The 15,786-nt window shown below is 35.4% G+C and overlaps 1 protein-coding gene across 2 annotated transcripts in view; it reads right to left on the reverse strand.

The window, feature by feature from the left end:
- The window catches only part of RFX3 (regulatory factor X, 3 (influences HLA class II expression)), a 59,157-nt gene extending 43,656 nt beyond the window's left edge, over positions 1-15,501 (reverse strand). For both annotated transcript variants that reach the window (XM_010010266.1, XM_010010265.1), the window contains exons 1-2: positions 15,383-15,501; positions 6,615-6,712 (exon numbers count right to left, since the gene is read on the reverse strand). In XM_010010266.1, the coding sequence (XP_010008568.1) occupies positions 6,615-6,712; positions 15,383-15,499 (215 nt within the window). In that variant the 5' untranslated portion in view covers positions 15,500-15,501. The remainder of the gene's footprint in view (positions 1-6,614; positions 6,713-15,382) is intronic.
- Positions 15,502-15,786: the final 285 nt, after the last annotated feature.

Raw genomic sequence — 15,786 nt, forward strand, 5'->3', positions numbered from 1 at the left:
AAAGATGACCTAGGGACTAGACTCAATGCAACTAAAGTCGTCTCGCCTTTTATGAGAACACCAAGATGGTATCCTGTGGCATGAGATACAAGGCAGACAACAGAATCTAACAGTTACTCCTACCAAAACACTGTGAAATTCAGTGTTTACTAGAACATGGCATTAGAATGTTCATTACAGGTACAAATAAGTTTGAAGTCTAAGTAATTAGGCTGCAGAATCCTAGGTTTCCAGAGGCTGTGCAAACTAGATGAAGTTTATCCTGAAAACAAGTCAAACAAGTCAGACACTGTGCAAATTCAATTAGATTAAGCAAGCCCAGAACATGTGTCCAATGTTAAGATCCCTCACTGGAAATTACTGAGATCAGCATGAGCTGGAGTAGGACTGCAAGGTACAGTAGTTTAAGGCATCACCTATTATGCCTTACTGCTTACAAACATTTTATGATTTGAAACCCCTGCACTACCATGTAAATTAAGTGCCATGTTTTGCACTATATTACAGACACTAGCATAATATTACTGAGCTTAACTTTTAGATACACTTTTATCTCTTCAAAGAAAGGGGACGAATAAAAACAACAGAAAGAGTAAACCTTGTTATTGCCCTCCCTTAGCTTTCAGTGTGCACATGCATACATTCACACATAAGAAATAATTCGCATTCTATGTAAATGTCAAGAATCTGATCTATTGACTACTACAAATCAGTGTTCCTGCCATGCCATCATGTCTTGGGCTTTTTACATCGGCTGATCATGGCCATAGATTTTCTCTGAGCAAGCAGATGATGGGACAGACTTACCTTTCCTATATTTATATTAGCCTAGTCCCCTACAAGCTTAGGGTGTTTTTATTCATGTCTTAGAAATATCTGCCTTGTTGAAAGATCATTCTGTGTTTTTAGCAAAAAAAAAAAAAAAAGAACCACAAAAAAACCAACATCACCCACAAAAAAACCCAAAACAAACAAACAAACAAAAACCCCAAACAGATTTATTTCCTTTTCCTGGAATTGAGAAATGCAGTGTATTTAAACAAAAATTCTTAAATCAGGTTAGAATTTCAAGCAGTGCAGTTTGTATTTGTTTTAATTATATTTTTACTTGAAATTATATTCTACTAACTTCTGTGTCTTGCAAAATAAATAATTAACTACTGAATTCTAATCACCAGCTGTAGGCACTGATTTGGAAAATTCAAGTCTTGGGTAATACGTACGTAAATCTATTTTTTTACTTGAACTTATATACATATAAGTACGTTTATCTTTTATACTGTAACTTGAAATACCGGCATCCTTTCACAATGGCTGTACAAGAATAGCAGCTTAATTCAAACAAGAAAACCATTCAGTGTAATTAATGTAATTTTTTAATTTTTCTGCAATTCAAACAAGCAACTTACATAATAAGTTTTATCTTACTCATTAAGTAATCTCAGAATTACTCTTGCGGGTTTTAGTAGGGATTACGTACACAGCTGGGGAGGAAAGCATATAAGTATTTTTTCGTTGTCATTTCTGTATTGAAAGTTAGCCTTTTATAGTACTTAATCAACTAAGGAATTATTTCATGGGATATAAATATGATAAACACTAGATGAAAACAAACATTTCAAGGTACACTGTTATTTATATGCACAATAGCTAATGCTCATGATAATGATATGTAGTATTGCAATATGGTAGAAAATCTCCATGCATTAAAACCAAGAAAGTCTTTCACACGAGAACAATATCCTTGAACTCCTTTAAGATTTTGGTGCAACCGTGTGGTCCTAAAGCTGATAGGGGGCTTCAGAGAGACTAGAGAGAACAGAATCCTTTTTCTAATATTAAGTGAAGGCCTTAACACAGCCAATGCATTGGTGCAGACTGTGGAAGTGCTATACTGTGAGCAATGGGAAGAAAAGGAAGTGACATATGCCCTAACATTGACAAAACAGAACATGACAAAGCAGTCAAATGATAATGGAGAAATGGTCTGTCTCACCCTGTCTCATACAGCCTCCTTCGTCCCACAAAGAGATCTACTCATGTACCTAGAATACTTATTCAGGGCTTTTTAATAACAGATCAAATCCCAATAAAGTAATAGCCTTCTTCCACAAAAGCCTCCTCAATTGACCTAAAGACAAAGATGGAAGAACTTAAAAGACAGCAAGTTGTTGTTTCCTTTCACCAATCCCCCCTGATCAACTGAAACTGCTAAAACCAAAGATCAAAACCTACACTAGGAAAGGGCAATTAATTCATCTATAAGCACGGAACAAAAATTTAAAGTAAGCAATTTCCTCTGTAATAGTGAATAGCTGACCTGCCTTATACATATACATTTTCTCTGTATGGACAACTTAAAACGTATCAGCCAGAAAAAAGCTTTAAAAAAGCTTTATAAAATTTACGTAAAATATAGTTGCATTATTCCATATAAAGAAACTCTTACTATACACATTCCATAATTAAAGTAAATACGTTACTGACAGTAATTCATTATCAATAACAAAGAACTGTGATCTTCAACACTCAGTCCAAAATATTTTCCACATGGAAATAAAGCATTAAAAGCACACTCAATGCACAACTGCAGGAAAACGCAGTAAACCACGAAACAAAGTAAATGACAACAGAAATCTTACGAATTATATTCTCAGGACCTGTAGATTAGACAGGCAAGGGAACCTTAGTTACAGACCTCTAAAAATTCAGATGAAGTACTGCAGACCTGTAATCGAAGAAAGCTGGTACTGCCACTGTTAGGAACTTGTCACAGAGTTTGTACTACATCTGCAAGACGTCAGGACTTGGGTTTGTCAGGCTTCCTTTGCCTAGACTTGTCTGTGCTAGCTTAAGAGCTTTGTCCTAGCTTAGCTCTAACAGTAACTGTTGAACAATCAGATAAATTTTACTTAAACTGACTCCATTTTAGCTTACCTTTCTATGATTGAGTGGTATGAAACCCCTTGCTAAAATGCCAATGCACTGCTCTAACTAGCATACAGTAATATCAAATAGCTATTAGGTGTAGATTAAAAATGTAGCAAAGAGGATCATGAGCTGAAGTGACAGTATTCAAGAAGTACCCAGCAAATGTAAAACATGCCATATACAGTAAATTCAAATGTAACATGGAAATGGAAACCAATGAAGAATAATGTGAGAAGTGTGCTAGGAAACATATTAACATAGCTGCAAGTGAACAGAGTGTGAGTAAAGAACCTCCTACAAACCACCATACTTCTCCAGGCACAAGACCTGTGATGGTGGTAACTTGCTGAAACCCCTTCTCAGATGGGAGCCATTGACTCTAGTATGAAGAGGGGTACTAAAAGGGTAAGCATAATGTCAGAGAAAAAAAGATGGATATTAGGAAGTACTAGGAAGGTAACAACTCTATCGATAATGATTCTTTGATTTGACAGCTAAGATTTTTATTAAAGTAATAGCAAATTCTTGGGTTTGCATACAAGGTGTCTTTTGCCCACATAAACCACACAAATGGTAGTAAAAAAATCGGTGAAGAATGTGATTTGGGCACAACAGCAATTCTTGGACAATCTCAGCAATTAAAACTCTCTTTGCCACACCAGAATTATCAGGTAAATGACTACATTTGATTAAAACATTACAATTAGAAGAAAGTTCATTTCTATTATAGGGGACTCACTTGCCTTCTTAACACAGGTGCAGCCATAATATACTTTTATCTGTTCTAAACTGCCAGATATGCCTGTACATGCCATTGCAATAACTGTGCACTTTTGTTTCAGTATAGAGTGACATGCTTGAAAAGTAAAATTGTTACTAACTAGACACAAACATAGATAACATAATTCAAATATTCTCATATTATACAATATATATGACAAGTTGTAGGTTACACCCTTTGAATTACCATTATGCCTCCAATAATAATAACACCAAATAACTTTTAAGTGTAGACAAATCATGTTATAAAATGTGTGGGAATAATTGTGTTAGAAGAATACAACAGTTACATTTGACAAAGACTGTGAAAACTGACAAACTTCTTACCTTTGGACTCAAAAGATTCAGGTAACTTTCCTTATATATATTCTAACTGCATCCTTTGTTGCTATCATATATGGACCTAAACCAGTGCTAGTTTGCAAATGTTTTTTTGACATAAAAAAATGATTTTTTCATTAGATATGCTGTAACTTTTATTCCAGACATGCCTGTACACTGAATTAATGTCTTCACCCTAACTATTGGTTGCAGCCTTCTTATTCCACTGCTAGAGCAGTACTGTCAACTTGACAGATTATGGAAGCACTCTATATCTGATACTGAGTTATAATTAAGATTTTGATTTAGCATTATCATAAGATAAATCAAACATATAATTATAGGAAACCAACCCAAAAGACAAACGAGTTATCATTCTAGTCAAGCACATGATTTACAAACCTAATTCTATTTTCTGAAAGTGAAACAGACAATTTCTGGAGTGGGAGTAACGGGACAAACTGCCTGATACACAATTCTGTCAGGATCTACAAGGCTCATCTTTCATATATTTCAGTATGAGGTGTCCCTGCCCATGGCAGGGGCTTGGAACTAGATGATCTTTAAGGTCCTTTCCAACCCTAACCATTCTATGAGTCTATGGCTCTATGAAGAATGGAAAAAGATGAACTTCGATCTGAACACTTGCCTAAATATTTTAGCACAAAAGTCTGGCCTCTGTGTTTTCTATCACAACAGAACTCAACAGCAAATAGAAAACCAGTTCTTCAATTTCTGAAGGAAGCTAGCCATCAGCAACCTAGAAGGCCATTCTCCTTCACCTGTCAAATAAATAGCACTATGGCATGTAATACATAGAATCACATAACCATAGAATGGTTTGTGCTGGAAGGGAACTTAAAGATCATGTAGATCCACTCCCCCCTGCAATGGGACACCCTCCACTAGAGCAGGTTGCCCAAAGCTTCATCCAACTACCAACTAAGCCCCAAACAGCTGCTTGCTCCCTTCTCCTCTAGTGGGATGGGGGAAGAATCAGAAGGGTAAAAGAGAAAACTCATGCACTGAGATGAAGACAGTTTAGTAAGTAAAGTTATGCATGCAAGTAAAGCAAAAGAAGGAATTCACTGCCTCCCATGAGGTAGTAGGGCCAGGCTGGTGTTCAGCCATCTCCAGGAAAGCAGGGCTCCATCACACATAATGGTTACTTGGGAAGACAAACATCACTCCAACATCTCCCCTTCCTTCTTCTTCCCCCAGCTTTCATTGTTGAGCATGTCATATGGCCTGAGATACCCCTCTGGTGCAGCCTCAGCCTACTCACTCACAGGGTGGTATGTGAAGCAGAAAAGGCCTTGGCTCTGTTTAAGCACTGCTCAGCAAGAACTACAACATCCCTATTATTATCAAGACTGCAGCACAAGTCCAAAATATAAATACAATACAAAACACAAGGCCAATAGCAGCTGCTGTGAAGAAAATTATCTCTGTCACAACCAGTACAACAAGTAAGTCTAATGTCTATTTAAGATACATTGTTTAGGATTTAAAAGTGAAAACAGACAAGAAAGTATGTGAAAAATTAAGTATGCAAAATGTACTAGTAGAAATGACCAAAGTATGCTGCCAGTGTTAACATCAGAAGTCTCTAATCCAAATAATATTGCTCTTTTGAATGACTTTTGGATTACCATCAACAAATAAGTACCTGCAGACAATAAAGAAGCTTTCTAAATTTATTTCTTTCCAAAGCCAGTAACACAGCAAAAATGGTAAATGAAAAAGAGAGGTAGAAAAGCCTCTTCTCAAGCAACATGATCCTATTTTGATGTCTGAGCCAACTTCAAAGCTGGTGCTGCTCCAAGTCAGGGATTAGACTAGGTAACCTCCGGATGTCTGGTCAAACCTAGATTATTGTATATTTCTAATCTTGTGTATTGGAGAAAGGAACCTGATGATGCAAAAGCATGTTCAGGGAAGAATGGAAAAGCACGATGATGTGCAGAAAAGAGGCTACCAAAGCAGCAAAAGGAGACAATGTTACTCTCCTTCTTCCACCTTTCCTCAATGCTTTGGAAAAAAATACTTAATTATATTTCTACTTTCTTTAAATAGTAACTACAGCTGCTGCACCTTTCTATGCATTTGCCACTAGGACTGCAGCCAGGAAGACAGAAGGGCTTGCCTTCTGTCCTGAGGACGGAAGTTAACAGAGTACGTCCTACAGAATCACAGAATCATAGAACCAACTAGGTTGGAAAAGACCTTTAAGATCATCAAGTCCAACCGTTCTCTAGCATTGCCAAGGCCATAAACAGAAAGGTACTGTCATAATTTCATGTAAATCCATGTAATGTAATTTCATGTAAGTCCAATTAAAACAATCACAAGAATTCTACTTACACAAAAAATACGCCTCGATAAATAAATATTAATAAACACTTCATAAACAGTGTGAATTCATCTTTTCATCCAAAAAACTATTTTGACAATAAAAGAACTTTGACTGAATCATTTTTACTTCCATCTTAGAATACACTAGTTGGTAGAATGTAACTGAAAATACATATTTAACTTCACAATTTAATAAAAATTCAAATTCTGACAATTTGACAACTTACATAGCTCCATTAGTGTAGACTGTGTCACTTCCCTCCACATACTGAACCTGCGCTGGGTAGACATGCTGTACCTGTTGCACAGGCTGCACTTGCTGTACCTGAAAAAAAGAACAACAGAAATTTGGACTATTGTAAAGAAGGACTGATGCTTCAAGTGCACCTCATGGCTTCTAAACAATATAGAATAAGTCTGTTCTCATAATTACTAAATGTATGTCATAGCAATGGCAAAGAAAGTTACTTTTCTTCCACAATATCTGTGCCATAAGATGGTAAATGGAGCCCTAACACTGAAGATGCCTGCTCATGGAGCATACATACCTTCAGTGGCAAAGATACACCTAACTGGAAAGCATAATAAGGATGAAATGAAGTATAGCTATGCTTTGCACCAAGCTGAAGAATTACATTTACTACAGAATAAAGTATAATTTAGCCATATGTATGCCTTTTCTTCCATTTCAGTCCGGAATAGGACAAACCTTAAATGACAGCTCAGAAGTGTTGGAGAAAATTTAGAATAAAGGTTTGCATTAAGTTGATTTAGCTCTTGTTTAAAAGCTGTGATCCAATGTACACTACAGTGATATGACCTTTTTTTCCAGTAATGCTTTGTTCCAGTGTACAATTACAGATCATAGCATCACAGAATCATACAATCAACTAGGCTGGAAAAGACCTTTAAGATAATCAAGTCCAACCATTACCTCAGGACTGCCAAGTCGACCACTAAACCATATCACTGAGGGCCTCATCAAAACACTCAAGCTGAGTAACCCAATTCTGCCAAATACTATCAGCTGTAACAAACTCCGACAAAGCCTGTTTTTACGTCAATGACCTAAAGAACAGAAGGCAGTAAGGCATGAATTATCTTCATATATATTGCTGAGATGGCACGCCTGTTTAGTAAAAGCACACACAGTCATAAATCAATTCCTTTAATTTATATACTATGTAAGGAAGCTCCGGGTTAGGCAAGTTTTCTCTCCATTATTAATTTTTTTGCCTTCTGCCACTGTAACAATTAAGAATTCCATATTTTACCCTGCCATCACTTAGAGAAGCCATACTGTGGTTCAGGAGCAGGCCAGAATCTAGAAGATATAAAAGGACTTAAGAGACTTCACAGCCCAGTACAATTTTACCCAAGGAACTGAATTAAGAAAGTGACAATGCACTTATTGAGTACACAGATTTAACATAAGCTACTCTTACATGACTGTCATTGATTTTCTTATCAATCAACTTCAGCATTACCAAGTTGGTCCTTAAAATTGGAAACACCCAATGAATCTGGGTTTCATGCATTTGATGTATCATCTCCAAGACTTCTTTGTGAATACCCTATTTTAACACCTCCAATTCTGCTGTATTTTTAAAAGTTCTGTAAATAACCATGTTTTTCCTAGTCTTATATAGTATTGACTGAGTCTGTGAAAGGAAAATCTAGATTTTCACAGAAAACTTCCCTCACGTTGACGTTAAAGCCTGAATTCTGAAATAAACCCAAAACACCCAAGGTTTTGAATGCAGCCATACTGGCATGATAGAAAACAAGATGTTCCTATCCATCAACAGCAATGAAACACGACATGATGGTTGAAATATTTATTAAAATCCAAAGTTTTATGATTTCCCACATGAATCACTACAATATTGAGGGCCTATAAGAAATCTGGAGAGGGACCTTTTACAAGGATATGCAGTGACATGACAAGGATTCTGGCTTTAAACTGAAAGAGAGGAGATTTAGATTAGGTATTAGGAAAAAATTCTTCACTATGAAGGTGGTGAGACACTGGCACAGGTTGTACAGAGAACCTGTGGATGCCCCATCCCTGGCAATGTTCAAGACCAGGTTGGGCGGGGCTTTGAGCAACCTGGTCTAGTGGAAGGTGTCCCTGCCCATGGCAGTGGGGTTGGAAATTAAGATGATGTTTAAGGTTCCTTCCAATCCAAACCATTCTATGGTCATACGATAAATTTATATCATAGAATAATAGAATGCTTTGGGGTGAAAACGACCTTAAGATCATCTAGTTCCAACCCCCTGCAATGGGCAGGGACACCTCACACTAGACCATGCCACCCAAGACGCTGCCCAACCTGGCTTTGAAAACTGCCAGGGATGGAGCATTTACCACTTTTTTGGGCAACCTGTTCCAGTGCCTCACCACTCACTGTAAAGAACTTCTTCCTTATTTCTAACTTGAACTTCCCCTGTTTATATTGCAATAAATTGAGAAATAAACCTGAAATACATTTTCTCAACTTAAAAATACTTTAAAGATGCTTTCTAATTACTAAGGTAATGTACAGCTGTGTACTTTTCCTCTCCTAATAATATTTAGTTATATAACAGAAGAATTTAGTTCTCAAAGTCAAGACGAAAAACTCTGATCCAAATCATGCATGTTTCTAGGCTTTAGAACAATATTTTTATAATTAAAAAACATAAATAACTGTATTTTGCAAATGTCTTTTCAAAGAATCAAACTACTATTTCTATTACTTTTGACTCCACAACTTTAATTCAAATCACAATTTCATGGAATGGGCATGATCCAAATCCACTATGAGAAAGCTATGCCTGTAAGCCTGCTATTAATTACCTCTCGATATTCCTACCTGCCAATCTATAACAAACCCAGCTACTCATGAGTTAACTGGCTAAAATATGTATGTGCTTTACTGCAAAACATATGCAACATGCCAGGTTTTGACTCTAAAAGTATTTCTTCCTCTTGGATAACTCCAGTTTTATGACCTTTAATCAACAGAAGGGTAGTCACGGTTGATCGGTCTATTACAGAGAACCAAACTGATCTACTTAACCTATACAGTTAGAAAACATCTTGAAAGCAGGCATCTTTGTTCTTAAAACCAGTAATTTGTCTCCTGCCATGTAATGGATATGCTCAGTTTTCCGTCCCAATAGTACAGCTGGCGAAACAGTGTGGAAATGATGCTGTTGTCAGTACGAATTAAATGTTCTTGTCCAATCTTTCTCAAAATGCACTTCATTCCGTATTCACACACACTGGCTTACTCCCTATTAAAAAATCCACACTGTTTTTCTGTTATAAAGGGAATGTGATTTTCTCCATGTAACCTGCATACTGATAAAATGGAACAAATACAACACTAAAAACTCTGTATTCTCATTCTATACATTCTATATATTCTCCCATTATTCTTGGATACAAGCCTCTATCATTTCCAAAACAAAAGATTCAGCACAGTTGAAGACCTTTACCATAGAACTGAGAAGATACTGCAGGAAAAAAGTGGCATAAAGTGTATCAAATCTCAATATCTATTGACGAAATGTGTTTATTTTCTGATTTGGAACAACAAGAACAAATTCATTTCATCCACCACAACTACTAGAAAGGTGACGACTCTTTATGCAAATAAAGTAACTCATCTTTTAAAGCAACATTTAAGAATGGATAGACTAAGCGCTATTATAATATCTTATATACTTCTGTAGATCTAAATGCCTTTCCTTTAAACAATGAAGTTCAATACAAAAAAAGCCACTGAATCAGGTTAATTTTTTTCCAATAATAAATGAAGGCTTATAAAAAAAAGTTATTTTTCTTCAGCTTCTCTGAAACTCAGTAATGCTATGGTTAAACTGATGATAGTGCCCAAGGAAGCTTTAGTGACCATATTGTATTGCAATAAACGTTAACAACCTTAAGGTAGAGAAAGTTAGAGGTAAATATTTTCCCTGTAAAGCTGTGACAAATAAAACAAGTGGCCTTTAGAATGGCCTTGTACATGAAAATTCTGCCATGAAGAGAATCTTTGTTATTATCTCCATTACTAATTTTATTTTCTATTTTACTTCATCTAGGGGAAAATATTTTAATGGGAATTACTTCTAGTGTCTCTGGATTTTCTTTTTATTCTTCAATGTCAGGAAGAAATTAACTGCATTTACCTACTTTCTGTGAGCACAAATTACTTGAAAAGAGTTGGTTTTGAGGAAATAAAACAACACCAAAAAAACCCCCAACATATTTTATGGAAATTGTCAGGGTGAAAAAAAAAAATTCTTCCCTTCTGGTTTATTTATCACTTTCTTTGCATCTTTTGTTAAACTGTTAAAGAAATTGTATCAGGTATCTTCTTTAGTTTTGAGGGCAAAGCAGAAATTGGAGATCACAAAAAGAATATTCAATGGAGATCTAAATCTAAATAGCCCTCTTGTATTAAAAAATGGGCTGAAAACAGAAAATACAATGAAATATTTATTAAAATGGACAGTATGCAAGTTCAAAAATTGCATATTTTTGAGCAGACTGATGAGCTAGTCATGGTAATTGTTGTTATTGTCTGGCTGGAAAACATACTGACTTGTACAGGAAATGAGTTAAGTAGGGTCAGACAACACATCTTTTATTACTCTTGCTTCAGTGATTGTAGCCTGAAATAAGTAACTGGAATAGGATTAGAAGTAAGCAGCTGAAATGTTCCAGAAGAACAAAAGGCAAATAAAAACTTATTTCACTATCCATGTGTAATTATAATTACTAGTTGAAGGGAAAAAAAAGGAAAATAAATGAGATTATTAATTATACTACATCAGAGGACAATTGAGAGACTAAGATAATTTGCATCTATGAGAGTTTGTAAACAAAAATAAAGTGCATAAAAGCATATTGAAATGCAGAAATTACATTGAAGCATAGACACAAGATTTAAGATAGAATTTTGATTTCCAATAAAAAGTTTTTATATTCAAAGTACTACTAAGCAAAAAATAGAACAAAGGGCAAAATATTTAAGGATTTTTAAACTCCATTTTAAAAAGAACATATAATTACCCACAGTGCAAATGATGCAAATGATTTGGATGTGCATTGTTTTCTGTTCTCAGAGATAAAAATAATTTTTGTATCTTCATTAGTCTGGATTACTTTTGCCAAGTAACATAAAAATAGCACATGCTGTAATATTCTAAGCGCATTCATATTTATATTATGGCTAATGTCAGTTCATGATTATGTTTTTCATATGCTAAACATGATTTTGCATTAAGGACAATTTTGATTAGCAACAAGCATCTACATCTCCAGTTGATGATACAATGCTTTGTGAAAATGATGGCCATTATGTATACTGAATATGAAGAAATGCTTTGCTCAATTTCCGATGCATGGATATACTTATGGATATAAGCACACATGGATATATTTATGAAATAGATTATATGACTATTTATAGTTTTATTTCTCCAATTCTTCCACATTGCGTGGCATAAACTACAAACTGAGTTTTGAATCCTTAGAAGCTCACTGCACTGTGTTAAAGAGTGCTTATTGAAAAAGCAATGACATATTAGTGAAAAATCCTCGTATCCGAGGAAACAAAAGACTAAGGAAATTTTTCTAACTATTGAAACACAGTTTAATTACATTCACACCTTTTTGATCTTATTCTTGTCGGTTTTTGCTTACATGTGTACATGTTTGTTCCCTTACCATTCCCATCTATCCCATCTTGACACTGACAGCTGCTGTGCTGCATGAAACCCACTGCCAACAGTGCCATTTTAATAAGGGAAGCCCAGGTTTTCATTAATAGTACCCTTTTTTCCCTATGTTTGGAGCATCACAGCAGACTTTTATGAGCTACATATTTATATCAGCTATATGCAAATTAGAGATTTGTTTTAGCTGAAAATATCAATAGTTACTCTTTCACTGTTCGCTCAAGATGCTTCAGTACAAACACAGCTGTAGAAAAAAGGCTCTTAGTCCACCATTCCACTTATTCAGCTTACTCTTCTTCAGGGCAAAAATGTTTCATTGTGAAAAAGATTACTTTTTGTGAGAATAAATATCATACTGATGCCTTGTAAACAACCCCAAATTAATGCATGCATGAGATTTCATTTAAGTATGGCACATATACAGGAATTGAAACATAGGAAACAAAGACCTCACTGGGAAAAATTAAATACTATAAACTGCTTTAACATTAATTAATAAAAATCCCCTCCTAAATTGCATTTTTCACTAAAAAGTACTAATAAACTACTGTAAAATCATAGAGATGCTTCTGCTCATGCCAAATTGTTGCATGTGCACACTTACGTTACAGTATCTTTGAGTTTAACCAAATTCAAGAAATGCTCTATTGTTTCAGTAAATTAGATTCACAAGAGAATATAATCTTAATGTGAGTAATCATATGCATTTTGAATACAGCTAACATTATTATGTCACTTATAAGCAATAGGAAAAAAAATTAAAGCTTATCTTATATAATATGTACCTAAAACCTTCCCTCCAACTTTAAACATTGGTAACTTTTAACGTGCAGAAATAGTAAGCTCTTCCTCTGCCATCACAAGAATGATTTGATGAAATTAACACCCTTTCTCCTGATTTTCTTTAGGCAAATTAGCCCTATCAAATGTACATAAAGCCAATATTAACTTTAGGCAAATGCAACCTATAAACAGATAATTCCTGAGAGCAGATCACACCTACAGTTTTCTCAACACGCTGATTGTTTCAATGTTTGATATTCTTTCCTTTTTTTAACCCTACAATTAAAACTAGCTATCCCACCCACACTCTTTATCACATGTCCTGCTGGCATACCACATTCACATCTTTACTTTTCCTTTCCTCCTCACCACACTTCCACTTCCATAATCTGTCCTCTGTCTACACAAATCTCCTATGCATGCCATGCTTTAATCACTGTGATACTGTCTGCACTGGATTTCCCAACATTCTTGTTGCATCTTCAGTCCCTGTAAAATTTTGCAGAAACTCTTCTTCCTTGGCTGGGTTGATCCCTTAGCTTTCCTTTCTGAAACATTATGCTGAATCCTATGAGCAATGTTGAGAGTCAAAAGGAGAGATACAATCTAATATACCCAGGGGGAAAATAATAAAAAAAAAATCCAAAATACTGGTAAGTATTCAATGAAAGAGAATACTCAGAAGCAGCAGTACTAAACGAGATGGATGTAAGGTTTTACAGGGACAGTTTAACATACCCAGTGCGACACACAAAAACATCAGTTTCCTATTCTCATTAAGTTGCAATCAAGCAAGAAAGAAACCCAATATAATCCTGGGCTTCTGTGTTTTGACACAAGTATTACACTAATAGAGGGCAACTGGAATACCTTCCTATATGCCACTAACTGGTTACCAATCTTCAATGCCTCACACTTGTCAGTAGTTCTCATGGATAAAACTCTATGTAATATTACACCACTGAAGGTATATCCTGTTTGCTTAAAATAAGCAAATGTGCAGCACTACCAAATTGCCATCTTCTATCTGAAAAGCTAAAATACAGGACTAACAAAGAACAAATCACATGAACTATACCTATTAAAGATCTGTCATCAAGAAAGAACATAAAAATCAAATTACCCAACTATTTCATGGAGAATTTTTCAGCTTCATAAGCATTACAAAACAGTTAACCAGACAAAATCTCCTACAAAGGTTAGCTAAGTTAAAGGAAGCTGCAATTAAAACCTAACATAGTATTCAAAAGCCTCCATCCTAATCCACATTCAAATAAAAACACAGTAAGCTATTTAACAGGCTGAACTCAGGAGAAAATATTTCAGGCAATTCTTGATTCACTAGTGGTACTTTCTAAGCAAATACACGAAGGCAACCATTTAAATAAAATTTTTAATTCCATTTCAAAGCTTTCTGAATAATTTTTTTTTTTTAGAAAGCTTCCACCCTAAAAGATACATGAAGATATAAGCAGAAGCGATAGGAATGGAACTATAAGGCGTTATAAATTGAGTCTGTACGATGTGGAAAAAATGTTAGTGAAATGTATGAGACTGTGGAACACATACATAAAAATGTATCACCTGGAATTTGAGAACGGAACTTAATAAATGCTGAAGAATTTAATTTAGGGAAAAGTGCTCCACCAGCACAGAAACAAATTACATTATTTAATAAACTACGTACTGTTCTCATATTATTCTGAAATTTTGAAGTCAGTTTTTGATTCAAAACAGTATCAGATATCACCCAGAGTACTCATCACATGAACAGCTGATTTCTGTGCATTCCAGAAAAGTCTTGGAACAGCTGAAATGGCTTTCACATTCAGTTCCTGTTTTCTACGCCCATACTTTTCCTTTTTTTCCTCCCTGTTTTCTTCTGCGACCACACCTTCCAAAGCCTGTCTGTGGTGCATATGTGAATGACTGTCTCAGGAAACAGGTGTGCACTGTGCTGGCTGCTACAAGTGTCTTCTTACATCCCTGGCAAATTCACATCATGAACTCCACCACAAATACTTTCATGAGATTATGCAAAGATCTGCAGGTATTCAAGCCTAGCAATGCAAGGGACAGTGCTTTTCAATTTTACACTTGTATTGCACTCAGATGTCCAAATGAAAAGGAGAAATTATATAGCCAATAGTATCAGAAACATATACACTGCTCCTTGCTTAAAGGAAAAATACTCAGTAACATAAATGAAAGTAAATTTCTATGATCTATTACATGAATTCCATAATAACTTACATTAGAATCATGTACGTGTATTACTTGTGCTTGTCAGATGTCACAGGTAAGGAAGAGATCCTGACAAAAGCTGCCTTTCTCTGGCTACTTTAATTCCAGGTAAATAAAATTGATAAAAGCAGAACAGAAGAGTTCATTTAGCAGTGTTGTACAAGATCAAGTTCTTCAATACATTGTGAAGTATCATCCTTCCTGATTTTTTTTCCCAAAAACAAGAGCCACCTACCTGTTGCTGAACTGGTACTTGCTGAACTACCTGTGTGGGCACTGCTGCCTGGCCAGCCACAGACGTCTGTAAAGTCACAGTCGAACCTGTATCCGCCCCCGTCTCCGATGTCTGCATTGTGATTTCTGAATAAAATTAAGACACAAAATTAAAATGTTAGTGTTTTGGTGGGATTTTTTGGACACTTTATTAGCACACTAATTTGTTGCTTATCTCTATTTGGACCTTAAAATTAGCTAATAACAGTCTTGGTATGAGCCAAAAGGTTTTTACTCCTACTAGCATATGAATTGGTGCAAATGGGTTTTTATTTTATCTTACTTATATTCAAAATACTTTTTACTTACATGTGCAGAAATATACATCATTTCTCTGAGTTTCATCACTTTAGGAATAACTCAGAA

Source organism: Nestor notabilis, unplaced genomic scaffold (genome assembly GCF_000696875.1).
Source record: "Nestor notabilis isolate BGI_N333 unplaced genomic scaffold, ASM69687v1 scaffold3962, whole genome shotgun sequence".
NCBI lineage: Eukaryota > Metazoa > Chordata > Aves > Psittaciformes > Psittacidae > Nestor > Nestor notabilis.